The sequence below is a fragment of the Dromiciops gliroides genome, chromosome 1 (genome assembly GCF_019393635.1).
Source record: "Dromiciops gliroides isolate mDroGli1 chromosome 1, mDroGli1.pri, whole genome shotgun sequence".
Classification (NCBI taxonomy): domain Eukaryota; kingdom Metazoa; phylum Chordata; class Mammalia; order Microbiotheria; family Microbiotheriidae; genus Dromiciops; species Dromiciops gliroides.
The window spans coordinates 586,752,203-586,779,972 of record NC_057861.1 but is presented as its reverse complement, the minus strand read 5'-3'; the positions used below and the strand labels follow the sequence as shown (position 1 = coordinate 586,779,972).

Genomic DNA, 27,770 nt, shown 5'->3' with positions numbered 1-27,770 from the left:
TACAAACCATAAACTATATTTTACTTAAATCCTTCATTTTCCCTGGTGTCTAACATTAATTCTCTGCACAGAAAAGGCATTTAATAAGTGTTTAAACTGCACCAGATTATCGGTGTCATTCAACTCTAATGAAGAGTTCACATTTTGTGTTTATAAATTACTCAATTACTCCTGGTCATTTATTTTAATGATTATTATATAGAACCTGAGATTTTAAAAAATACCTCCCTTACAATGAGTCTGTATTAAGTATCATTAGTACCATATTTCAGATAAAGAAATGGGCTCAGTGAGATTGAGATTTACCATGGTCACAGGCAGGTCCTGAACCAAAGTCAACCCTCGGCCTAGTGTTCTTTCATTACACCTATCCCATACCAAAACAAAGGAAAGGTTCAAGTGGACAACAGTACCTTTACTCTTATCTAATAGGACTAACTAGGTGGCACAGTGGATAGAGTGCTAGCACTGGAGTCAGGAGGATCCATGTTCAAATCCAGTCTCAGACATGAGCTATGGAACCTTGGGAAAATCACAACCACGTTTGCCTCGGTTTTCTCACCTGCAAAATGAATTGGAGAAGGAAATGGCCAAGAAAACCCCAAATGGGGTCATGAATAGAGTGTGATTCAACTGAACAAGATAACCCATAACCCTAGAGCTACTTTCAGGGGGGGAAGGGTTAATTTGGATAAGGTTTTATCAAAGGAAATTACATTAAAGATAGTACATTTATCTGTTTTGCACCCTAAGGATCACCTGGTCTCAATTGCTGCTAAAGCATCCTACATTATCTCTCCCTCTTAGAAAGTTTATTTCTTGAGTGATGAGACTTCCCCCCACCCCCCTGCTTGTATCCCCAGGCTTAACATAATATTTCACACATAGGCTGGGTACAGTGGATAGAGCATGAGACCTGGAGCCAGGAAGATCTGAGTTAAAATCCTGCCTCAGACACTTACTAGCTGTGTGATCCTGATCAAGTCACTTAACCCCTATTTACCTCAGTTCCTCATCTGTAAAATAGGGACACATTAAAGAAAGAGTAGCAAACGACTTTAGTATCTTTGTCAAGAAAACCACATAGAGTTGGACACAACTGAACAACAAAGGCTAGGTAATGCAGTGGAGAGAGCATTGTGCCTGGGGTAGGCAAGTTGTTCAGTCGCTTTTAGTCATGTCCATGGGGCTTTCTTGGCAAAGATATTGAAGTGGTTTGCCATTTCCTTCTCCAGTTAATTTTACATATAAGGAAACTGAGGCAAACATAGCGTCTGAGGCCAGATCTGAACTAAGGTCTTCCTGACTCCAGGCCTGGCACTCTATCCACTGTAGTGGTTGGACTTGAGTTCAAATCCAGCCTCAGAAACTTATTAGCTGTGGGACCCCAAACAAGTCACTTAACCTCTGCCTGTCTTGTTTCCTCAACTATAAAATTATGGTGGATCATAATAGTAACTACCTCCTAGGGTTGTTGTGAAGATCAAATGAGATATGTTGTTGTAAACCTTAACATGCAAGATAAAAGCTAGCTATCAGCTAGCCTTTTCATTTATTTAATTCCCCCAGAATAACAGAATATGAGGTAGATGGGAACTTTGTCATCTAGTCCCATCTTTGTAGATATAGAAATGAAGACCTTGAATGCTTTTATGTCTTGCCTAAGATCACAAAGCTAGTTGTTAGTGGCCAAACAGGGTCTAGAACTCAAATGTATTGTTTTTCTCAATCCAGTTTGGTTTCTGCCCTATCTTACTGCCTCTGTTAACATAGGTAATGATGAAGCCCAGAGACAAAGTTCTTAGAGGCTGGAAAGATTACACACAGGATACTAAGAAATGCTTAGAAATTTGGGTGTGTTTAGTATGTGAGGTCAGTGTGATATGTAAGCATGTGATCTCCAAAATTCCAGTTCTAAATTCATAAGGACTTTAAGTTCTTTTAAAAAAAAACCTTTATTTTTGTTTAAAGTAGTTCTTTGAAACCTTCAGATGCAAATATGAAATCCTCACTTCTAAGACAAGATACAAAGGGTCAAAGAATGGTTCAAGAAGCCACCACTTCTCTTTGGATATAAATCATCTATCTCTTTATGGCCTGTTTTTACATACCATATTTCATACCTGTTGTTTTCATACATAAAAAGCCAAACTTCATACCATTCCATATTTACAAATCACAGCTCTTGGTACAGATATCACACCACAAAGACAATGATACAGTGTGAGGTCGATTATCAAATATTTCTTAAATAAAAGTACAATCTTGAAATTTGTCACAGATCCAATTCTTTTTGAAAAAATTATTTTTAGGAAGCATTGAGACAGCAAATTAGTCTTCATTAATTGCTCAAAGTTGTTCAATATCCCTTTTCAAATAAAAGGACACAAAACATTTATTAAAACTGACTAGGAGGGAATATGTCAGCAACTCAGTGACTGCAGAGTTTTCACCAGGATGCTTCCCAAGATGTCACCAACAGGACAGCACCTTCCACACTGCACTTCTGGTCTGCAGCCACATGTGACTCCAAATTCACTTACTGAGCACATTAGGAAGGTGAGGTCCTGCCTAGTAGAATTTCATTTCCCCATCATCAGTGCTCTAAGTGAGCTTCTCTGTCACTTAGCAGCTCTATCAAACGAGGCCTCAGAAGGCCTGTTGAGAAGCAAACACACACAGCCTAATACCATGATACTTTAATGTATTGTCCCATCTTCTTTGAGGAGCTCTTAACAGTCCTTCAGAGCCATCATCTTAATGAGCCTCACAACACCTCTGTGAGGTAGTTATAGTATGTGGAAAGTATCACTACTGTACAGTCTGAATAAACCAATACTGGTTTGGGAACGATGGGTCCTGTTTCCCATGCCAAGATGAACTTTGTGTAGCTTTTTAAAAAAGCAGCTCCTTTTATCACTATTTATAGAAAAGCAGACCCCCTCCCCCCTTACCCTCACTCCCACTGCAGCCCCCACCACTCTTTAAATTTCAAAGCTCAGACCTGCTGGAGGTTGGCTTAACTCAAAGTTGGGACAGCAACACTCACAACACTTGAGTTTCTAGTCTGCGTACTTCTTTGACCACAAGATCAATGTTGATAATTGGGTTAAAGTACAGGGCCCAGTAAAATAAACAGTTGCAAATAAACTGAGGAATAATAGGCCAAAAAATGGCCACAAAAAGTCCCTGTGTTGATACTTTCCAAAAATGGCTCCACATTATGTGAGGAACAGTTCTGAAAAAAGAAGAGGATTATATTAGAATGCAAATCTATGGAGAATTTCTGTTAATTCCTATTGGGCACTAACATGTCTTTTTTCAACTAGTGAGAAGAATCATCTCATCTATTTCCAAAGACCCTGACCCAGATTAATACAAATGTCCTGGTTTGTAGAAAAGAGTATTGTGCACAGTAGTTACTTTTGATTTGCAAGCCATTACAAAGTGAAATCTTTTTCCTTGAAAAAAGTATTTCTCTCTTATTAAATCCATATGTAAAGCAGCATGGTGTAATAGAAAGAGAACTGGACTTGAAATTAGGAGAGACCTGGGTTCAAATCCCTGGCTTTGACTCTGTTACTCTGGGTAAGTGACTTAACCTTTCTAGAACTGATTCCTCATTTGTAAGATGGAAAAAATAATACACACAGTACTAATTTCATAGAATTGTTGGAAAAGAACTTTCTAAACTTTACAGTTTACAAGTGAGTCATCAGTTTCCAAGATGTCTAACTGAACATGTGCAAGTAAACATTTGCATTCTTCTTTAGAGTACACCTTCAACTAGTGGTGCTATAATCTGATTGTTTTCTTGGCTACACTGGGCTTCTGGGGGTCACACATGAATGGGAAGGGAAGAAAATGTAAAATGACAGAGACACAATTTCTTTTCCCCCAGTTCTGATCAATATTCATCCAGGAATCATTTTATAATAGGATCACAGGATATTAGAGTTGGGAAAAACCTTCAAGATCATTTAGTCCAAGCCCCTCATTTAGAGGAAGCTCTGTAGAATATTGAAAAGATCTTTGCACTCAAGACCCAGGGAGACCACAGTTGAAATCCTCCCTTAGATATATATACTATGTAAGTTTGGGCAAGTCATGTAACCTCTGTCTCAATTTCCTCATCTGTAAAATGTGGGGTTTGGGATAAATGATCTCTTACGAGATCTTAGATTTTAGATCTTAGAGATCCAAATCTGTGATCCTACTATCAGATGAGAAAACTGCTGCCCACAGTGATTAAGTGACAGTAAGTCAAGTGAGATAATTATCAAATGAAGCAATATTTATAAAGCTCGTGGCACATAGTAGACATTTAATAAATGCTTGTCCCCCCACTTTCTTCTTCTCAGGTCACACACTAGGAAGAAAACCTGGATTGCCTTATGTCCAGTTCCTTTTCTACTATGTCATGGTGTAATTTGACAAGAAGGAAATATTTTATTTTAATCCTTTTTTAAAAAGGTGGCTTCTCCCAACAGCATGCTAATGTTTATATGTAAATAGTACTGGGGGAAATATTTTATAAGTGATTTTTATTACTTCTTAAATGTCCTCCTCCAAGTAAAAGAAATCTTCAAAATATTTCAGACTTGTCTTGAAATATATTTCTTTTCCAAACCCTGCTATTCCATCCATTTCTATACTTACTTCAATTCATTCCTTGACCAAATCCTCCAAAAGGAAAATAACTCCAGAACAGAGAGCAACATGGCATTAACAATAAGAAACCGTGATGTCCAGTAGTGCACATCTAGCCAATCCCAGGCAAATTCAGCAATCAATTGATATGGAAGGAAAGAATATTTAACAAGGAATTCTCTCCACTGCTTCCAAGTGGGTTCTTTAAAATCCTTTGGGGAAAAGAAAAAAAAAACAACAACATGGTTTTTAAAGAACTATTTGGCTGTACTGACTAGTTTACTTTGTATGCCTCTTTGAAATAATATAAACTGAAGTTAATCTTTTTTTTTTTGCAAGGCAATGAGGGTTAAGTGACTTGCCCAGGGTCACACAGCTAGTAAGTGTCAAGTGTCTAGTGTCTGAGGCCAGATTTGAACTCAGGTCCTTCTGAATCCAGGGCTGGTGCTTTATCCACTGAGGCACCTAGCTGCCCCTATGAAGTTAATCTTCAAATTAAAAATATCACCCAGATTGTATTGATTATAAATGCACTCATATATAATTTTTTTTTTTACTTGCAGGACAATGGGGGTCAAGTGACTTGCCCAGGGTCACACAGCTAGTAAGTGTTAAGTGTCTAAGGTCAGATTTGAACTCAAGTACTCCTGAATCCAGGGCCGGTGCTTTATCCACTGTGCCACCTAGCTGCCCCGAAGAAACATTTTTTTGTTTGTTTGTTTGTTTTTTGGTGAGGCAATTGGGGTTAAGTGACTTGCCCAGGGTCACAGAGCTAGTAAGTATCAAATGTCTGAGGTCACATTTGAACTCAGGTCCTCCTGAATCCAGGGCAGATGCTTTATCCACTACTCCACCTAGCTGTCCCCATATATAATTTTTGAAGCTCTCCAACAGATCTTTTATTAAATTATTTTGAGTGAATTAAAATAATCAAGTCCATTCATTTTTCTCTATCATATATGTAACTCAGACATGCGCAGTAGAGAGGAGGAAGAAAAAGGGAGAACGGTGAAAAAAAAAATTTTTTAAACCATGAGTCTGTTCCAAAAAAAAAAAAAAGCTAAAAAATGAAGAACTAGTTAAAATAATTTGTAAAAGGTCTAAAGACTATTATTTAAAAATAACTTATTAGAAATCCCCAAAAATGTGGGCTATTGATTCAAAATTCTAAGCAAAAAGACAGCCAATTGGTAAGATTCAAAAAGGTTAATAACACAAAGAAAAAAGACTTTAACCAATGGAAAGACTGCCCAACTGAATAGAGTAAAGAGGCCTACAAAATCAAATGTGAGACATCAGGTAGGCCAAAAGATAATTCTAGAAGCACTTGATTTTAAAGCCATTATGAAATTCTTTCACATAAAGTTAAGACAATGAAAGGAGAGGAAAGGACTGTGGTAAGAACAATGGATCAGTGGTCAGAAGACTTGGATTCAAATCCCAGTCTGCCTCCTCTCTAGTTGTGCTATTTATCCTCTCAAGACCCTCAGGATCCTCATCTGCTAAATAAGGACGTTGGACTAAATGATTGTGATCCATCAGAGCTCTGGATCCTAAAGTATAGAAGCAAGGCTTGGGACAAAAAAGAAGACAGAAGAATATTTAAATCAAGCATTTGTGGTCTTTCCATTAAGATAAGATGGAAGTATTAACTCAAACAATAAAAAGGTGTGCTAGCAGTCATCACTAGATTCACACAAATGTAGGTAAATGGAGAGTGAGAAGAAAGAAAGCAGGTAGAGGGAATCTAGCAGCAAGGGAGAAGAGAAAAAAGGAAATGTCTCTCCTTGTGAGGCATACCCCAGCTGGTAAACAGCTAATATGACTCCTATCAATGAGGTCCTCAGGCCAGACCCAAATGGGGTCAAGTGGTTGGATTAAATTTAAAGTATAGGATTGCTATTCCTTAAACAAATATAATCTACTGGAGGAAAAGGCAAAAGGATTTCTAAAGGGAAAATTCATTCCTGACTAATATATTAGTGCTTTTAGGGGAGTAAAAAAGGAATATGAATAAGTAGAGTGGGAAGGAATAGCAATTTATATATGCCACTTCATTAAAAAACTGACCAGCCTCTATACCAAAATAATTTAAAAATTAAGTCACTGGGGCAGCTAGGTGGCACAGTGGATAAAGCACAGGCCCTGGATTCAGGAGGCTCTGAGTTCAAATCCAGCCTCAGGCACTTGACACTTACTAGGTGTGTCAAGTGACTTACCTGGGTAAGTCACTTAACCCTCATTGCCCCCCCCCCAATTAAGTCACTGTCAGATTTGTGGGATTTTTTACTGAAGTCTTACATAGTATCTATCTATAAGGAGATTATAATTTTATTAAACAAAAATAGAATTAAGGAAAGTTTAGATAAGATTTATTAAAAAATAGACCTGCAGTGACTCATTCAGAAAAGTTAGGGATACTTTAGATACATCCCTAATGTTCTAAGTTTAGCATCTTAGATGACAACCAAGCCAACTCACAAAATTTCCCTTGATGACAAGCATCAATATCAAAGGCAGAATATTATGAGTAGACATAAATTTGACATACCATATCAATTTAGTGTTGTGTTTATTCGTTACCATGACAACCTTCTAAGTGTCTAATATGAGCAAAGGATACTGGGCGCTGCTTTCAGTATATTATTTTTATGGCATATAACCTGTTATATGATATAAACAATGTCAAAATTTAGGATTCAGACACTATTTCACACTATTAAGATAACTAAACATAACTCCTTGTGAACTGTAGGTCACATTTGCTAACTTCTTTACTTTCCAGATAAACATTTTGCATAAACAAGGCAATGATGATTCAAGAATCTAATTTTGTTGGCACAGGAATTCTCTACTGATGACTATCCCAACCATTTTGCTGTGGCCAAAATATTCATTATTCATTAGCCAACCTATACCAAGGCTCAGACATATCCCATCTCAAAGTTTTATTTTCCTCATTTGTAAAATCTAAGAGAATACTGGCCATTAGAGGTATCACAGCATAGTGGACAGAGGGCCAATTCCAAAGTCGGGAAGATCTGGATTCAAGTCCTATCTCTGACATATACTACAAGATGTGCAAGTTACTACTTAACTTCTCAGTGCTCTAGACCAATCTCTAAGACTACCAGTTATAGATGAGCTGCTGATTGGCACTGGTGGAAGGAAATAAGCATTTCACAATTGCCCAGCATGTGCCAGGCACTTAACAAATATGATCTCCTTTGACCCTCACAACCCTAGGAGGTATGTGCTATTATAATTCCTATTTTAGAATTGAGGAAACAGATTAAAGGACTTGTCCAGGGTCACACAGCCAGTACATATCTTGGGTTGAATTTTAATTCCAGTCTTTCTGACTCCAGGCCCAGTGCTCTATCCACTATGTCACTTAGCACAGAATAGCTCTCCATAGTTTCCCACATGAATGAAATCATAGGTCCACATTTAAAAAAAATGTTTACAGGGGCAGCTAGGTGGCACAGTGGATAGAGCACCGGCTCTGGAGTCAGGAGTACCTGAGTTCAAATCCGGCCTCAGACACTTAATACTTACTAGCTGTGTGACCCTGGGCAAGTCACTTAACCCCAATTGCCTCACTAAAAAAAAATAAATTAATTAAAAAAAAATGTTTACTATCCATCTTTCAGGGTTGTTATGATGAAGTCTGTATAACTTAAAGTGGGGCATTAATGTTAAATCAAGGCAAGTTAAGTTATTCTTGTCAAAACATTTGAGATACACACACATGACATATCGTGTGCGTGCATATGTATGTGTGCATGCATGCACATATATGTAAATATGTGTATAGATATATATGTAGAATCACTATATTGGGGCAGCCTCTCTCTCACACACACACACACACGCACGCACACACACGAGCCTGAACCAAATGTTTTGTAGATACACGCATATATGTATGTATATCTATGTGTATATGTATATATGTGTGTGCACACATACATATATAGTTGAAATCAAGATTTTTTTTAAACTTACAAGAAACTTTGTGATGATATCTTCTTTTTCTTGCACAGGGCATATTGTGTGCATGAAAGGTAAGAAGGTTTCTGCATAATCAAACAAGTACAGATACAACATACTGAGTCTTGGGGAGCTCTTCAGGGCATACAACAGGAATAATGACTTGCCTGGGTTGACAGCCTGAAATGCATTAGAAGGTGAACAACAAGATATTAAAAATGGGGAATCATCCTTTAAAACTCACTTTAAATCATTTTATAAACTAGAATTTGCAGTCTTTTTTTCTGACAGCCTTAAATAAATGAAATAATTCAGTGAGAAAGACTAGTATTTATCATTAACATACAAAATGTAACTTACATTACATAAAGTCCCAATTTCTAAAATAATCTTTCAATGCCAGATTAGAGAATTAGGAGCCCTACATAAAAGTTCTTCTAGATCTGAAGAGCAAACATTCTATAGTTCTGCAAATTCCAGTTAAAGAATCTGACAGTGAGGGGCAGCTAGGTGGCACAGTGGTTAGAGCACCAGCCCTGGAGTCAGGAGGACCCGAGTTCAAATCCAGCCTCAGACACTTAACACTTACTAGCTGTGTGACTCTGGGCAAGTCACTTAACCCCAACTGCCTCACCAAAAAAAAAAAAAAAAAAAAGAATATTCAGTCATTTATTTATTTAATTATTATCGTTTGGTTTGGTTTGGTTGTTTTTTGCGGGACAATGGGGGTTAAGTGACTTGCCCAGGGTCACACAGCTAGTAACTGTCAAGTGTCTGAGGCTGGATTTGAACTCAGGTACTCCTGAATCCAGGGCCAGTGCTTTATCCACTGCGCCACCTAGCCAGCCCCAATTAATTATTTTTTTAAAAAGAATCTGACAGGGGCAGCTAGGTGGCACAGTGGATAGAGTACCAGCCCTGGAGTCAGGAGTACCTGAGTTCAAATCTGGCCTCAGACACTTAACACTTACTAGCTGTGTGACCCTGGGCAAGTCACTTAACCCCAATTGCCTCACTTAAAAAAAAAAAAAAAAAGAATCTGACAGTGCCAAGGCTCATTCCATTATGAATCTTCAGGAAAGGGCACTCAGGCCAACTCTAAGATTCATATTGATGGAACTATCAGCCTGAAAAGATAAAAGTTCTTGGCTCCTTTCCATAAGATAAGGAAAGAAGAACTACTGAAATACAAATGACCTAACATAGAAACATAAAACACAAAAGTACTTGTTTGATGGAAAAAATTACTTAGTTGATTATCAGCACCAATGGGAAACTTAAGGAACCCTATTATATAACAGAAATACCACAGAACGAGCAAAAGGACACTGCCAATAACTATGTGACCGTATGCAAATCATGAAACCTCTTTAAGCCTGCATTTCCTCAAACACATAAGTTAATAGATTCCATGAATCTATAACTAGATAATTTCTCAGTCTTCCTAGGTCTAAAATTTGGTCATTCTGTTAGGGTTATGTTTCCTTTCCTTATATAGTCAAGCCTCAATTATTTATGGAGAGAGAGGGGAACTGAACCTATGATTTTATTGGTATAGGAACAAACTACCAGGTGAGGAATTTCTCCTACTAATGTAGGTTGGCACCTTCTCTGCAACTTGCAGTCTTAGAGAATTGCTTAGGCCACTGAAATGAAATGATCAGCCTGGTCTTCCTGGGTTGGAGACTGGCTCACTATCTACTATGCTACATTGCCTCTCATGCAGATGGAACAGAACTCGCTATACAAAAAAAAATAAATCAATTTGGCTATGGAATACAGTATTTTCCCTTGCAACAAATTTTTTTTACTAAGATATTCTCAGGTTACTATTAAAATTAATGTCAACATCTTAAAGAGCTAGTTGCTGCCTAGGAGTGATGGGTTCAGAATTGGAAAACATTTATTTTGGTTAATAAATCCTAGAAGCTAGTTATATAGATCGAACTCTCTCAGACTTGTGGGGCTTTTGTAGCATATTACAATTATACCACATTCATAGAATTTTAGGGCTTGTTCCAATACACCTAAATTTTATACATGAGGAAACTGAGACCCAGAGGTCAAGAAATGACTTATCTAGGGTCATATATCTGGTAGTGCTAGAGTTGGGACTGAGCACAGGAGGGAAACCCAAGTTCCAATTCAGTCTTTCTCTGAAAATGTTCCCAAATGGTTTACTCTATGCAAAGGGAATCAGTGGCTATGACAGTTTACCTTGTATTCCCAAAGGTTCTGTGGGGGCTTTACTCCTAAAGTTCTGACACGCTCCAGTTCCATTATGATGGCTTTTCTGTGGCTACTATTCTCTATGTTATATGGAGCCTTTGAAAAGTCTTCATCTGTCAATGTTAAAAGCAATCTATGGTAGGGGAGCAGAAAAGAAAAAAAAAATCTGTTCTTTGAGATCATGTGTTGAAAACACCCCTTCCATATTCAAAATTCCTTCTTGGAAATCAACCCAAATTTGTAAAAGAGCTAGAACATTTAGTACACCTGGAACTCAACATATATACTGTTCTACACAGGCTACCATAGCAATCGCTTAGCATGCGGGTAAACAATTCTCAACATGAGGCCAATCCAGCTATTAAAAACAAACAAAAAATACTGCTTTAAAACCCACAAAGTGATTGAAGTTCCAAATCCCAGCAATGAAATTTAATGGGAAATAAAAGCACACAAATGAATGTTATACAGGAACAGCATGTGACAAGCAGGACAGCAGAGTCACTTGATGAGGCTCTTTTCTTGGTAGAGCATAATGTTTAGCTCATGCTCCACCTGTCAAATGATTTGGTCAAATTTAATAAGCTTACTCAACTTCAGTAACTTAAAATAGCAAACCTTAACAAGAGACAATCTTTTAAACAGTATACAGGTACATATTAAATAGAAACTGATTTCAAATCATCTGAAACAGCTGTATTCAAAAGAATCACTATATCATGTCAGCCTCACAATTCATCCAAAACAAAATTCAGTCTTTGAAGTTAGCTAGCATCAAGGCTGGTTTATAGAAAAGAACAGTTCATGTAAGTGTTTTGTATTCCAAAACACTTCTAGTTTCCCTTACTGTCTGTTTCTGTATAGTCATATATATACATTTCTCTAAACACTTCCTTAGTCTTTAACATGGGCTACAAATTTCTGTTTTACTATCGGTTGGCTTCAAGTAACCCTTCCTCATAGATGTCCTACTCCCTTTCACACTCTAAGAGATATTTTCTAGCTGTGGGTTTTGGTGAACAATTCCATGTTCCACTCTAGCCAAAGCCGATCTGACTTCATATAGACTTAAAACACATTTCATCTCAGCCCTGGTCTAGAGTCCTACTTGTTTTAATCTACAGACAAAAGCTTTTTCAGTCTCACTCATTATTGTATATGACCTTCTGTGGACCTTCTCTAGCTCCACCGGTTTTTGTTTGTTTGGGGTTTGGGGTTTTTTGGGGGGTAGAGTGAGGGGGGGTAGGGAAGAACCACCTTGTGGTATTAAAGTCTAGTTTCATTTTAGAAACACTTTATGATAGGTCACAGAGGCAAAAGGCAAAGTAACAACAGTACAGGTTCAGAATGACCATCTTATATTCCCCAATTGTGTTATATTTATAGTTATATATAATTGTGAATACAGTTACATTTACAGGAACATCAACTGTGAAAAAGCTGAAAAATTTAAGAAGACTTTCAAATATAATGTTGGGGTGGGCAAGAAGGTAAGTGAAATTTTAGCAGCTGAGGTCTGTCCCCATTTTGGAGCATCTTAACAATTTTTTGCCCACAAAATGACATGTAGGTTTTACTTATTCTTCAACACTTGAAGGATTCATGATTTCTTTAGTGTACATACTCTATCTTCTGATGCAGACTACAACCCCTCCACATGCTGATGAAGTCTTTTTCTGAGTGTATTGTGGTTGAAAAAAATTTGGGCAGACTTCCTGCCCTCCACTAAGCTGGTCTCTGGATCACAGACATGTAACTCACTACAAGGCCTATAATCAAAGCCTTTACAGCTTGGTTAGACTTGCCAGAGCTAGCTCTTCCCTGGCAAAATCTTTGGGGGAACTCAGGGTCATTTTCATGCCATGAGATATCAGAATGACTTAAGTGGAGGAAAGAGATTTTATTTACTGGTTAATTTAATTATAATTATTTTTTTCCATCTGAAATCTCTGATCTACCACAACAGTAGGCTATCTTTAAAAGCATCTATGTCTTATTTACCTGCCGTTAACTCTTTCAGATAAAAATCTTTCTCTATAAAGAGAGGCCCAAGGACCCAGCTGCTCTAGCCAGAAAATGACTTCTTCAGCTGTCCATTTTGCAACAGATTTATGAACGAGCAGGTCATGCTCTGACTCTCTACTGCTCCAGTGATAAACAAGTAGAACCACCTAGAAAAGAGAATAACAGCAAGTTTAAGGCACAGATAACTGGAATACTTCATTTGCTGAAAATAGAAGTTTCAGAAAAAGAAAAAGAAACAGATTTCCTAAGAAAGCACAGTGTCTGACACATATAGATTCTTAAGAAAACACCAAGACTATGTGCTAGTACTGGTAAAAGCTCAGTTTGTTTTCATAAACTTGAAACAAGCACCAAGTTAACTGGGACCAGCTGAAGGCTGAATTCTCTCTCCAGAAGTAGCACTAATCCCATATGGGTAGACAGTTATATGGATTCATGAAGAGGTAGCAATGTGGAGTGGATAAAGTCAGAAAGACTTGGGTTGAAGGGTTGTTTTTACACAAGACCATGTGATCCTTGCAAAGTCACAACCTCTCCAGGCCCCAGGCAAATCTCCAAGACTGTAAAGTGCCAGGTAGTTGGTCAATCTGCATCGGCAGAGGGTGTTTCCTCACTGGCAGCTCCTTACACCAATGAAATTCACAGGTCCCAACCAAAAAAACAAAACAAAACAACAATCTGGTGTCTTTCACTTTAAACAGAATATGGACTATTTAGGCTATTATAATAAGAAACATAAAAGGAAATACTGTTAAGCTTTACTATACCAAAGTTTGATGTCTGGGGAAACTTGGATGGAATGAGCAATTTTAAATGCTCACCAGTGAATTACTGTATAACTTCACTTAAGTCTTTTTTTGTTTCATTGTGTTTGTTTTTTGGATGAGATCTGTGATTTCACTGGTGTAGGAAACTGGTGGTGAGAAAGCCCCCCTCGATTTATGCAGATCAGCACTTCCCTTGCACTTTACTATCTTAGAGAGCTGCTGGGGGCGTTGAGGAATTAAGTGACACGCCCAGGATCACACAGTCAATCTATAAAAACAGAATTCAAACCCAGGTCATTTTGCTTGTATCTGCTACATATGGCTACCTCTTTATGAAGCCATTTAGTGATCTAGCCATATTTAAAGAAAAAGATGTTGAAATTATGAGATGATGTGGAGAGGAAATTAGACAAAAGATAAACTTACTGCAACACCAGTTAAAGCTGTCAACACTCCAGAAAAAAATCCCCCTCCTCTCTGAGGATTTGCTCGCCCTGCATTTGGAGCTATAGAAATCTGATCATTGCCGTATTTATGAAAGGCTGCAAGACTATGGACTATATCACTGTTCTGCTGAATGTCTTCTAATCTCAATTTGATGGCATCAGGAAATAGCTTTTCAATGGCATCTCTACAGAGAAAACAAAATCAAGAAAATCATTTAACTAAGTTTATCATAAGGATATAAAGTAAAGCTTGAACTCTAAGTGATTTAAGGTCTGGAAGTAGGAAAAATACTAGTATACAGCTCATGATGTCATAGACTCAGTTGGTTTAACTTTCTCTGACTAAAGAACTCAACAATAGTTCAGTGAAAATTAAATCTTGTAAAAAAGCAAAGCCCTCTCAGGATAAAAACAAGGCCTTTCAAACATAACTCAACATCATTTTCACTAACTTATGCATAATTGTTTGTTGGGTTATTTTGTTGATGTGACTAGTAGTGAATTCAATAATAAAGAAACAAGCAAAGTCCAGGTTTTTTCAGTCCCACTTTGCCCAAGATTTAATATATAACATTATGATACTATAGAAACTGAAAGTACTTGATGATTATCTGAACTGCCCCATACTGTTTTATATACTGTATAGAATGTGAGACTTTCTATCCTTTGTGAGATTATTCAAAGGTTGCAGAAATGATCATATCGATAATTACTTTTTTTTTTGGTGAGGCAATTGGGGCTAAGTGACTTGCCTAGGGTCACACAGCTAGTAAGTGTGTAAAGTGCCTGAGGCCAGATTTGAACTCAGGTCCTCCTGAATCCAGGGCCGGTGCTCTATCCACTGCGCCACCTAGCTGCCTCCCCCTCACCCCATAATTACTTTTAAAAATTGTATGGCTAAACCAATTGCCCTGAAAAGGAAAATTCTAGATTATTCTACATGATCCAGGAAGTCATTATTACAGGGCAAATTGTTTCAAGTAATTGATAACCAGAATCATCCTTTATACTCAGTAGGAAAGACTCAGGTTTTGCTCTGTTTCACCTATGTTTCAAAGCTCCAAAAAAGGATGTACCACAGATCAAAAAAAGAAAAAGAAAAATAGCAGTTAGAGCTCTTCTGAATTTGCCTTTTTTAAACAGACAGGGCAACAGTATCTCTTACTAAGAACATCATTCTAGAATCTTCCTCTCTATGGCAGGGATATTGATTGAGAATTACCTGAGCAGAATATTTACTTTAGGAAAACCTTCCCATTTCTCTCGGCACTCTGGACATTCTGTTTTCTTTGAGGACACCCACCACAGAGCCAGGCAATGTCGACAGAAACTGTGCCCGCAGTTCAAGGTGGTAGGATTCACCAGGATGTCATAACAGCAGTGGCAGGAAAATTCACTAACAGATATCTGACGACTAACACCAGAGATGGGCTCTTCTTCTTCAGTGTTCGTCATGTTGGGCGCAATTAGCTGTATGTCTTCCATATTTTTCCAGATTATTCCATACTCTGAAGATATCTATTTCAAACTCTTAAGAGATGCAAGGCATAATTAAATCTGGGAGAAAAAAGACAGTAGAAAAATTTACTGAGAAAAACTGAGTTAACCAAAGCCAGTCTACTTATCATAGAACTGCCATTGTCCTATAAAATTATATCACTAAAATTTTAAATCAATCAGGATAAATGAAGTTTATAAAAATCCTTGCCATGTCTTGCTTTATTTTCTGATTGGTTGAGGAAAATTCCAATATAGATTACCAGCTGCTTTGCAAAGGCATCTTAGGGAGCTGAAGGCACCAAAAACTTAAGTCATTTGTTTGGGGTCATAAGTATCAGAGGGGAGACTATAACCCTGGGCTTCTGGCCTCTACTATTCCACAGCTACCTCTCTCTTAATGCTTACCAGTTCTAAATCTGATTCCCTGAGGCTTTTACACTCCAGTTTTAAGTAAAATGCAAATAATATCTTTCAGGAGCCATCACAAAATTTTCAGAGTAGTAAAATAAGCTGGTGAACTGTTTGGCTAATCACTTTTGAATGGCTATAGATCTTACAGTTTCAAGTCCTAGACCACAAGACATCAAACAGGATAGTCAAAAAATGTTATTTGCACATTTGTTACAAGGGAGGAATTTTATGGGGGTGAGTAGGAGGTAAGGTTTAAAAAAAAGGTAAGAGCATCAATTAAGCACAAAATACACAGAGAAGAGAGCAGAAGTATGCTCAGAAGGGGATACAGACAAGAAAGGCAGTGATGGTATTACTATGCCAAAGATAAAACAAAAACAATAACCAGGACATGGGAAATTCACAATTTCATATTCAATCTTTTTTGTCCTTTGCATTTTGAAATGTTATTGTTTGTTGATATTGGCAAAGTTGTAATAAAAATATTTATTTTTTAAAAGCTTATTTTAAAATACTATCTGTAAAAAGGAGCATCTGTTTACAGGGCCATATATATAGGAAAGTCCTCTTCCCTTTGTACTTTACCTAGAACATCTGCCATAAGCAACCAAAAGTGTAATGATATTAACAATAAAATTAATTTTTATATTAAGGTTTTGCAAAGGTTTTTACACATATTATCTCATTTGACCTTACTAAAATTCTGTGAATTAGGTGCTATTATTATTCCAATTTTACAGATGAGGGAACTAAGGTTGAGAGGCTAAATGATTTGCTCAGGGTCACAGAGCCAGTTTGAGGCAGAATTCAAACTCATGTCTTCCAGACTCCAAAATGTAGCATTATCCTAGCTGCCTCCAGGAAGAGTAAAAATCCACAAAGGGGATTTTTTAAAAAAATCAAGTACAAGAATAAATATTGCTCAGATTAACATGCAGTCCATCAACAAGCATAGAAAGTAGGCACTGACCTGGACCCCCGATCATAGGATGAAAAAAGTAGTCTGGCTTTGGACATAGTCTCTGTTTTGTTTTTCTAATAATAAACATTTTTATTTAGTTTTGAGTTCCAAATTTTATCCCTTGTTACCCCCCTCCCAAGGTGGTAAGCAATGAGATGTATGTTATATATGTGCAATTATGTAAAATATTACCTATATTAGTCATTTTGTACAAGAAAATTTGAATAAAATTAAAAAATGAAAGAAAGTGAAAAATAGCATGCTTCATTCTGTGTTCAATCAAAATCAGTTCCTTCTTTGGAGGTCACACCAGTATACTTTTAAGTGATTTCACATTGCTGTAAATCATGGACCACCATAAACTATAAAGACCAGAAATGATGGGTTTCCTTTCATGTACAGGAAAATATTCACAGCAGCACTTTTTTGCTCAACTCCTGCCCAACAAGAATCCATATCACAGGGCCCTTGAGGATGGAGGCAATGGTAGCTACTAGGTATCCATTCCCCAAGACAAATCTGCCCAGATCCTACAGCATTTCCCCTCCCAGTAGGTCTGGAGCCCCTTAGTGTCCTGGCTGTGAGAAAGGCATGGCGATTGACATTGCTTCGATGGATAGGCAATCTCCAACTACAAATCCTCTGGTAAGAGAAGACTGTTAGGTTTTCCTATCTGCCCTGCCACTAAATCCTAAGCACCCTCAGCCTTGCCATCTATACTGCCACTACATCCTAGGTACCACCAGGTCTTTCTGTCCATTCTGCAGGTGATCTCTCCTTCATGTGCTATTTCCTCCAATTAGAATGTAAACTCATTAAGATCAGAAATTGTTTCACTTTTCTATTTATATCCCTAGCAGTACTTGTCACCCAGTAGGCACTATGACGGGTAAAATCTGAAATCACTGAGGAAACAACTGTTGGAGCTTCCAAGCATATTGATTTATTATGCAATGTATGCCAATTGTATAACAAATTGGGACCAGGTCTCCTCAGTTTGGCACTAGACCCCGAATATAAGAGGGAGACAGATTTCTATGCATTAAAAGAGAACTATTAGAATATAAACCAGGATATAATATTAGGTAATATGATTTCTAACTGAAGGAAAGATTAGGGGTTTTCGAAGTTTGGAGGGGGAAGAGTAAATAGCTGCAATTCCCTGATACCAGAAAAAGAGTTGTCTGTATTTAATCAAAGGGAACAAGGAAACTATAACTGATTGACCAGTCTGGGTCCAGTTTTCAGACAAGACACATGGGTCTTACAAAAAGAAAGACACATGGGTCTTGCAAAAAAAAGAAAACTTTTTGCATCAATCTTTGGATCTGACTAGGTTTCTGGTCAGCATAACCTACATCCTTAGTTAAGGGTCTCTAAGAAACAAATTAAGGTGGTCCAGCTTGCCAGACATGAAGGAACAGGTTCAAACAATGAAATAAAATTTTTTTCACAATTCCCATAACTGAATAGTTTTCTCACAAGACAGAAATTGGACTAGACCCATAATTAAAATGAAAGGGAACCAAGCTAGATCCAGAATTGAGTCACAAGATGGACTGCAGTTCACTGAATTCTCACCATTCCCACAGCACTTAAAAAATGCTTTTCCATTTCATGAACTGAAGAGCAGAAAAAAATAGCTCTCCCAAAGTTAGAGGACTTAGGTTTAAATTCCACCTTTGATTTTTATCCCCTTGTATGACAGACAAATTGCTTAACCTCAAAGGGCCTCAGTTTCCTCATCTGTGAAATGAAGAGGATGGGTGAGATGGTCTCTGAGCTGTCTTCCTATGATCTTCTGAAGACATTATATAATGTAAATGAAAAGAACACTAAAATAAGGCTGAACATTGGCACTCTAGAAGAGATGAAGAAAGGCATCTCTCCTTTCCTTGGCCATATATAACTGTGGCCTGCAGTGTTAGTCTTTGGCAGCTAGCTCTCTTAACCATTTCTTTTTGTGACTAAGGAAGGCTCACTGGATGGGAAAGATGGATGGTATAACTGGAAATGAATACTGTACAAACAAGAGGCATCAATGACTTAAAAATTACACTACCAGTCACCCAAAAGGTCATGGAGGAACAACTAGTGGCCATAAATAAACTTCAATGCATTACCAATGACGGTATGAAAGATCTCATCAGGGAAATGTATGCTTGTTTGAGAAAGGTGGCTGGCCCATGTTTAAGAAGGAGAGGTATGGCTGAGTGTCTATAGGCAGAACAGTCCTTTAGCTGCAGTCACACTGGTGATTTCCTCACAATGCCTTCCCTACCCCTTTCTTTCAAACTAGTTCCACCTGCTGGTGTGGCAACCATGCCTCCAGGACCATGAGTGTGGCCTCCCTTGGGGCCTGTCAGTTGGCCTTTGTTCCCTGCCAGGGGCTTCTCATCAGCATGCATCCTGGCTTCTCACAAGATAATGGCCAGTTCTCCAAATGTTGACCTGCTCCTGGTTTTTGCACTCAGAAAGTCAGGTATGAAGCTCACCCACCATAACAAAGGAAGCAGTGAAGCAGAGTGACATGTTCTTCCGGCCTCTCAAATCTCACATTATCAAATGTGAGGCTGATATCAAAGGCAGATAAATTGTGGTCTCCTGTACTGCTGGTTTCACTATCAGCTCCACTGAGAAGAAACTGATAATATTCCAGCCAGCCCTCTGGGTCATGTGTTGTATGACCAGCACTCTCATAGCAGTCTGGGAAAAGAGCTACAATGTGTGCTTCCAGTACCCATGGGGGCAAGGGGGAGGGAGATGCTCTTAGGACAGCTAATTAGCATCATAGGCTTCTGTACAGAAGTGAAAAAAGAGCTGAGAGATGCTAACACTGGACTCTGTGGTAGTGGCTCTGCCCATGCATATAAAGATGGCCTTGGATACACCAGCAAATGATGCCGGGTTTTTTTGCTATGAGGGAGGGTTCTATGGGAAGAAGAGAGGAGTCAGTGACAGTGATGTTGTTTTGTGTTTTTTAAAAGCACCAATAAAATATGAAAGAAAAAGAGGGACAACATGTTGCTGCACTGATCCCCTAAGTTGGAAGGCCTCTAGAACAGTGAATGGATCCTTTAGGAAGGATTTATGAGGAGACATGGACAAAAAGCATCACGTAGAATGAGAAAGCATGGATGAACTGATAAGGGAAGTATTCATACTGACTAGTTCAGTGTGAATGAGCACAAACAGAATTTTGACTAAGTTATTAAAGATCTTGGCTACTTGGCTGGATCTGAGATTTCATCACTGTCCTTCAGTCCTGTGGGAGCTCTTGTCTACCTCTTCCCATAAATCCTTCACAACCGCAGGGATGGTCATCCATCCAATGTAATATGTTGCAGCATATTCATGCTTATCATAGAATTTCTCTTTAGCCTCTGCAAAAGATAGTGGTGCATGAGATACAGTTATTTTCATGGTGGTGTCTCTTATAATTGCTTGCCATGAACACTACACTATGAAATCATCAAATGTTTCATGAAATTATATTGTTTGTTATCTTTGGACATGTGATAAAACCAATTTCACCAATTCCCACTGTTACGCTACGTATTATGAGTGGATATGCACCATAAGCTACAGCCTCTGTACCTGCTAATAACCTTAAGGTATTTATGAAAGGTGCTATATCAGTGGTACAGATATATGCTACAGATATTCAGAAGGAAGAAACATGAGGGTTGGTGTGATAAAGAAAAGACTCATGAAGGAATTGGGATCTGTTAGGATGAGTAGAATTTTGCTATATAAAGGGAAGAGAATAAAAGAAGGCAACAAAGATATAATGAACAACAGCATAGAAATATAAACGAGCAGCCTAAATTTAGGGGACTATGAAAGAATGGCCTAGAGGAAGCAGAGGATTCAGGCTAGAAAGGAGTTGAAATTCTTTGTAAACATACAAAGTGACCAGTTCTTTTCTTACTCAGTGAGACAGTCTACATAGTGACTGCTTCCCAGTCATATAATCCTCTCTCCTAATAAATCTTTTTATTTTACAATATTCGCTATGAGCCTTCAGTTCTTTACATGAGCTAACTCCCAGATCCAGGTCGCAAGTCCCCTCAACAGGGTAAGGGGTATCTATGACATAGGAAACTGCACTGCTTCCACATGACCTAAGTGTGAACCAGCTGACCTAAGTCTTTTCTAGCATTCAGTCTATTATCAAGACCGTCAGTCGTGCTATATAGACTAACTCATTTCCTTGTCTCATTATTTATATCCCTTTGCTGGTATATTTTATGTATAAATTGCCTCAGGTATTCTGTTACAATCCACCAGTCTCCACTGTCCCTTGTGTGGCTCACATTTTCGATTCCTTGGAGTTTATGATATTCCTTGATTTGCAGCAATAAAGAATCACCCAAAGAATACTGGTATTCAGGGGCAGTTAGGTGGTGCAGTGGATAGAGCACCGACCCTGGATTCAGGAGGACATGAGTTCATATCCAGCCTCAGACACTTGACACTTACTAGCTGTGTGACCCTGGGCAAATCACTTAACCCCAATTGCCTCGCCAAAAAAAAAAAAAAAAAAGAATACTGGTATTAAAAAGACAAGATTTTGTTTCATAGAGAAGCTTGGAGTCGTTAAAAACACTGGGTTGTTAGCAATTACATTCCAGTCTGTTTTTTCCTTCTATTCAATTCTGAGTTGAAGCCATCATCTTTCATCAGTGTCCTTCCAAGTTATAGGTACTGAAAAAACAGCCCTTTGGGCTATCTGCCCAACTTCATCACACCATTTGAATCAGACAACTTTTATCCACTAGGTTTTTCCTGTGGGTATGCTTATGCTGAACTCTTGGATGATTATCCATCCCACTTAGGAGATTCTGCAGTTTTCTGTACTTGATAATGCAATGACATCTGCAAATGAGCATCTGGAAGACTTCAGTGGACAATTTTATAATGTCATGCATTTGGAAAGTTAGACAAAAATATTCATTCTTAACTCTGTGCTCTTCTGCTTATGGTTGTTCTTTCTATAGGTCTTCTGTCTCACACATCAATACTTTCTAGTTGATATGCATTATACTTATGCCCTTTAAATGACTACCTTCAGATGTATGTACTACTCTTCACACACTCTGACTATGCAAAGTCATAGATGTAGGAGATAGAATGTAACATAAATATGACTGCCAGTAGGCCAGTCTGGTTGGAATACAGGACTACAGAATGTGTTTGTATGAATAAGAATAATGTGAAATAAGTGTGGAAGGGCAAGCTGGAACCAACTTGTTAAGTGGCTTTAAATGTCAAATGACTTAATAGAACACAGAAACAAGGGGGAGCTACATAAGGTTCTTGAGTAGGGGAATGACACAATCAAACCTGTGCTTTAAGAATATCAATCTGGTAACTGCGGTGGATGGATTGTAAAGGGAAAGACTTGAAGCAGAAGAGTCATTAGAAAATTTGCGATAAATCCAGTAAGTAAACTAGGGTGTTCAACTGGGGTAAAGAGAAGGTCCAGTAGATAGAGCCCTAGCCTCGGAGGAGGGAAGATTTAACTTCAAATCCTGCTTCAAATATTTACTACCTATATAGCCCTGGGCAAGTTTTTTAACTTCTGTTTACCCCAGTTTCCTCAACTGTAAAATGGAAGTATTAATCGTATCTATCTCCCACAGTTGTTAGAGGACCAAATGAAATAATATCTGTAAAGCACTTAGCACACTGACACAGAGCAGGTGCTAAATATGTGCTTGTTCCTTTCTGCTCATCCCTACTTTAGAGGCAATACTGGATTTTTTGTTTTTAAATTAACTGCCTATAAGGAGTAAAAAAGAGAGTGGAGCTGTTGAAGGTAACTCCAAGTTATGAAGCTAGCTGACTGGAATTTGGGGAAGTAGGAATAGTTTAAGAAAAAATGCTGAATTCTATTTTGGACACACTGGATTTCAGACACATATGGGAAATTCAGTTAGAGATATGCAGTAGGCAATTAGTGATAAGGGACCCAAGTCCAGAGAAAAATAAACAAATATAGGTGTCATCAGTATAGAAATGATAGTTGAATCAGTTCAACTTGCTGAGATTATTAAAAGAGATGGTAATTAAAGAAAAGAAATCCAAGGACAAAGCCCCACAAACATTCACTGATGGAAGGCAGGACTGTTTCAGCACCTAAGTTTTGTTTTAAGAATGTTAAATCAAAACAAAACTTTCACTCTTTGTAAATGATATGATGTTATACTTAGAGAATCCTAAAGAATCAACTAAAAAAATTACCTCAAACAAAAGAATGTTAAATCAAAAAGGTATGATTATTCAATTTAATAAACATTTGTTAAGCACTTACCATGTGTCTTGCACTACTAAGTATCAAGAATTCAAAAACAAACAGAGAACAGTTCCCAACTTCAACAAAATCATACTGGGAGAAAGAAAACATATACAAAACAAATACAAAGTACCTGGGGGAAGGGGAGACTAAGGAAAGGTCTCTTTTAGAGCCAATACTGGAGCTGAGCTTTGAAGTGAGCTAAGGACAGCAAGAAATACAAAGGAGTGTTGTGGGCATGAGGAACAACGCAAGAACAGGATTGTAGAAATAGAATGTCATGGAGAAGGACCAAGCAAGTAAGCTAATTTTCTGGTAAATGAGGGAGAAAAATATAAAATCAGTCTTAAATCTAAAAGAAAAGGTCCCTGAGAAAAAAGGGAAGAGCAATATCAATTGTATATATTCTCCTGACTTCCCAAAGTTACAAAAGAATTGGAAATTAACTTGATTTTTCTCCCCTTGGAAAAAAGGTTGCATAGTTAGTGAAAGTCCTCAGGCTTTGCAAACTATATTGCTAATTTATCATTATCGACAAATCTCAACATTATTCATTATGTTCTCTTCCTTGTCCACCTCCCTACTACCCTGCTAAAGTAACTATTAAATAAGAGTCATTTAATCTCTGGTGCTTGAATATTTTCATCTCTTGACTCAACCTATACAAAATCCTCATCATCAGCTTCTGTTAATTTTTTTTTAAACGACTGTTCATTCAAATTAATTCAAATTCAACAAACTGACTCTGAGCATTCTAAGTGGTTAGTTAATTACGGGGGAAAATGCAAAGTTTAAAGATTATTGAAATATACAGATACAAGATGGCTGGTGGAAAAACCACTGTAGCCAAGAAATGTAGATTCCATCCACAGCTTTGACACTAGCCATGTGACCAAGGTCAAGTCATTTAAGTTCTCTAAACCTCAGCTTCCACATCTTTCAAATAGGAAGGAGGGTTAAGTGACTTGCCCAGGGTCACACAGCTAGTGGACTAATACTTCTTAAACCACCTCAGAGGCTTATTTTTGAGGACAATACTTTAGGAAACACTAGAGAAATGTAAGCTATTATTATGTCTAGCTTTTTTGGAGGAAAATTTATAGTGTTTATTCAATCAGGTTCCCATTCTAGAGCATACAGACTCATCAATCAATCAACATTTATCAAAAACATTCCATATGGAGGCAAAAGACAGTCCCTGCCCATAAGGAGTTTACAGTTTAATCAGGGAGACAATATGCAAAGCTATCCATAGAATAAGTAGGAAATAATTAATGGAGGGAAAGCACTAGAATAAAGAGGAGTTGGAAAAGGCTTCCTGTAAGAGATAAAATCCTATTAAATTAAATTAAAGGATTAATTAAATTAATTAAAGGAAATCAGGAATTCTCACCAAAGCTAATTTTATAATGAGGAGATAGATATAATGTGTGTGTAGGATATATATGAGGATAACAAACTCACCAGATATACCATTAGGTATTTTCTGTGCCAACATTTTCCTTGATCAGAGCATATTTGACAGCTATATTAACAGAAATTAGAATCAATGCCCAAGAAGAGAGCCTCAAAACAAAATGCATTGACATCTGTGTTATTAGACAACAAAAAAAGACACCATGACATAATCAAACATTTAAAACACACACATACCCTAGAGAATAGATTTGGACCCTTACCAACTAATCCAAACTGCAAAGCAGTTACTGTACAGACTGAAGAGAAAAATGCATTTCTTTATGAATTCCACAACTGTTGCCTGTTACTCCAAGACCAAAATTCAACTCAAGACCAAAATTCAATTCAATTCAACAAACATTTATTAGGATTGTAGGTGTTTAGCTAAGTGTGCTGGTCTAATCTAAAAATACGCATTTACAACCCAAATTTTTAAAAACCCCTTACTAGTAAAAAGGCCACATGTATCATTACATGCAAAGTGTTGTGCAAAGAGCTACTGCTCTAATTTTATTGTTTCTGTAATGGAAAATAAATGTATGGAGAAAGGGCTGATAGAGAAAAAGCAGTGAAATCATAATGCTGCATGCACACTACCCAAAGATGCTACAAGTTGGACATCACAGTTTCTATAAATGCAAAGCAAGCTAATCAAAGTTCAAATGATAAACAACTTCCAGACTCTATTTCACATCTTCAAATACCCCTGGTAGTCAGGTTGTTTTTTAATTCCCAATCTGAAATATACACAATCCCCTCTCAGAAATGTCAGAAGTGATTGCTCTGGATTCTGGCGTGCTTCAGCTTTTAGGTCATAAAGTCTTCCCCAACAACCTTTTGCTTCTTCATGGTGTGAGACAAAATAGTCATCATTTCAGAATAGAGCTTCCAAGTTCTGATTCCATTTATGGAAGCACTTACTTGATCCTAAACACTAAGTAAAACATCAAAAGTGCTTCTGAAACAACAATGAACTCAGTGAGCTCTCATTAATAATTTTTAAGTAGTGGTATTAGGTCACTACTGCAACCTGTATTCTCGACCTTTATCTTTAAATATATTTATGGTATACACAAAATTGTACCTTACTGTCTATCTTATACTCTAGTTGTCTATACCTTTTATTATCTTCCTTGAGACCATAAGTTCCTTGAGGACAAGGATCTTACGTTGTACCTTTTTGTATCAAACGGTATTTGGTACAACATGATGCACATTAGACTAAGTACCTATTGATTCAATTCATATTAATTGAGGGTCTGCTACGGGCAAGACCCTGTGCTGGAAGGAGATGGATCTTCAGCCATCATTAATACATAGTATCTCTGAAAGAGTTTATAATCAATGAAGAGATCTAAAAAAATTTTTTAAAAATAAAATTCGAGATTCCTCATCTGTAAAATGAAGAGCTGAACTAGATGAGGGTTCATAACCTAGGATTCTGGAAGTTGTTTTTACAAAATATTTTGATAACTGACTGCACTTCAATATAATTCTCTTCCTTTGTAATCCTTTGCATTTTATTTTATGCATTTTAAAACATGATCTGAGAAGGGATCCCTGGACTTCACCACACTGCCAAATGGGTCCAGGACACAGAGAAAAGGAGATGATCTTTTTTTTTTAATTTTTAAAAAAATTTATTATTTTAGTTAGGCAATTGGGGTTAAGTGACTTGCCCAGGGTCATACAGCTAGTAAGTGTTAAGTGTCTGAGGCCAGATTTGAACTCAGGTACTCCTGACTCCAGGGCCAGTGCTCTATCCACTGCGCCACCTAGCTGCCCCGTAGATGATCTTTTAAGGTCCATATTTAAGATTCCTAATAAGTTATAACAACAATAAGAGACTTAAACAGTTCGCGCAGGAAAAGATTAACTGATATATGACTATTTCAGGAAATAAATGATTTCATTTGAGAGAACAATCACTGCAGACTAGAGGGGTCATGGAAGGAATTCCAGAGTTGGGTGGATTATATATTCGGACTGCACTCGAGGCCAGCCTCTGGAGGAACCCCCGGCCCCACCACCCGAAATAAGGACGGCATATGCGGTACAAGGTCTAGCCTTTAGCTTGAGCAACGGAGAGATCCAACCGCTCGTTCGGATGGGGCGGGGGTCCGTGACGTCACCACCCAAAGAGCTGCCCAATCGGCGCCTCGAGCCAGGGCTTTTAACTACCTGGGGGAGGGCCCCCCAGGGGAGGGGGAAGGAGAAGGAGGGGAGTCCGGGCTAGGCCAGTTCCCGCCCACACCCTCCCTGCCTCTGGGGGTTTCCGCGGCTGCCTGGCGGGTAAGACGCTGGGGGCGACCCGCAGCAAGGGTTAGCAGAATGGAAAGAGACCCCCCGAACACACTCGAGGCGGCCAGGTCCACCCAGCCCTCCACCAGCTGGGGCCTCATCCCCGTCTAAGTTCAGGGGCCCTCCCACGCCCTCCTCCCCTCGCCCACAGCCAGGGTTTCTGTCATCTTCTGATTTCATGCCCCTGGGGAACGCACCCGTGGGGTTTCCTCGCCCTGGGCCGTGGCTCGGGCTATAGGAAGGTGAGGAATGGGGACACTCAAAGGACTCGAGGATACTTGGGCTCGGGGGCGCCGAAGGAAAAGCCCTCAGGCGCGGGCCTGCCACAGCCTCGGGCCCCGGATCCCCAAATGACGTTGTCGGGGCTCCTCGGGGCCCGCTAGAACCGGGGATTCTCGGAGCCTCCCTCCTCCCCAGACCCCACTGCCACCAGCCTCCTGCCCTCCCTCTTTCGCGGGACCCCCGCCTCTTACCGCGCGATGCTGGAGCCGGCCCCACACAGACCGGAGCATCCCCCCCCGCGCCCGCGGCGGCGCTACCCACTCCGACCCCCCAGCCGCAGCGGCCGAAGCGAAAGACCTCACTTCCGGAAATAAAGTGCGGACGGACTACGCCATTGGTGCGCCCCCCGCAGCAACCATAGAGCACGTTCGGAACGATTCCCGCCGCCTCTACCGGAGCATCTCCCCGCCGGCTAGAGAGGCCCAGGCTTTCCCGAAAGGGGTGGGGTG

General features: G+C 38.7%; 1 protein-coding gene across 2 annotated transcripts; it reads right to left on the bottom strand.

Annotated features, from left to right (window-relative positions):
- Positions 1-1,939: 1,939 nt before the first annotated feature.
- BFAR (bifunctional apoptosis regulator) lies at positions 1,940-27,770 on the bottom strand. 2 transcript variants are annotated; one of them, XM_043976492.1, is made up of 9 exons: positions 27,513-27,770; positions 24,745-24,805; positions 15,333-15,667; positions 14,091-14,295; positions 12,874-13,043; positions 10,861-11,005; positions 8,659-8,823; positions 4,660-4,862; positions 1,940-3,238 (listed from the first exon to the last, which is right to left on the bottom strand). In XM_043976492.1, the coding sequence occupies exons 3-9, from the start codon at positions 15,593-15,595 to the stop codon at positions 3,046-3,048; spliced, it is 1,344 nt and encodes a 447-aa protein (XP_043832427.1). In that variant the 5' UTR covers positions 15,596-15,667; positions 24,745-24,805; positions 27,513-27,770; the 3' UTR covers positions 1,940-3,045. The 2 variants fall into 2 exon arrangements, with proteins under 2 accessions (XP_043832427.1, XP_043832426.1); XM_043976491.1 differs by lacking the exon at positions 24,745-24,805.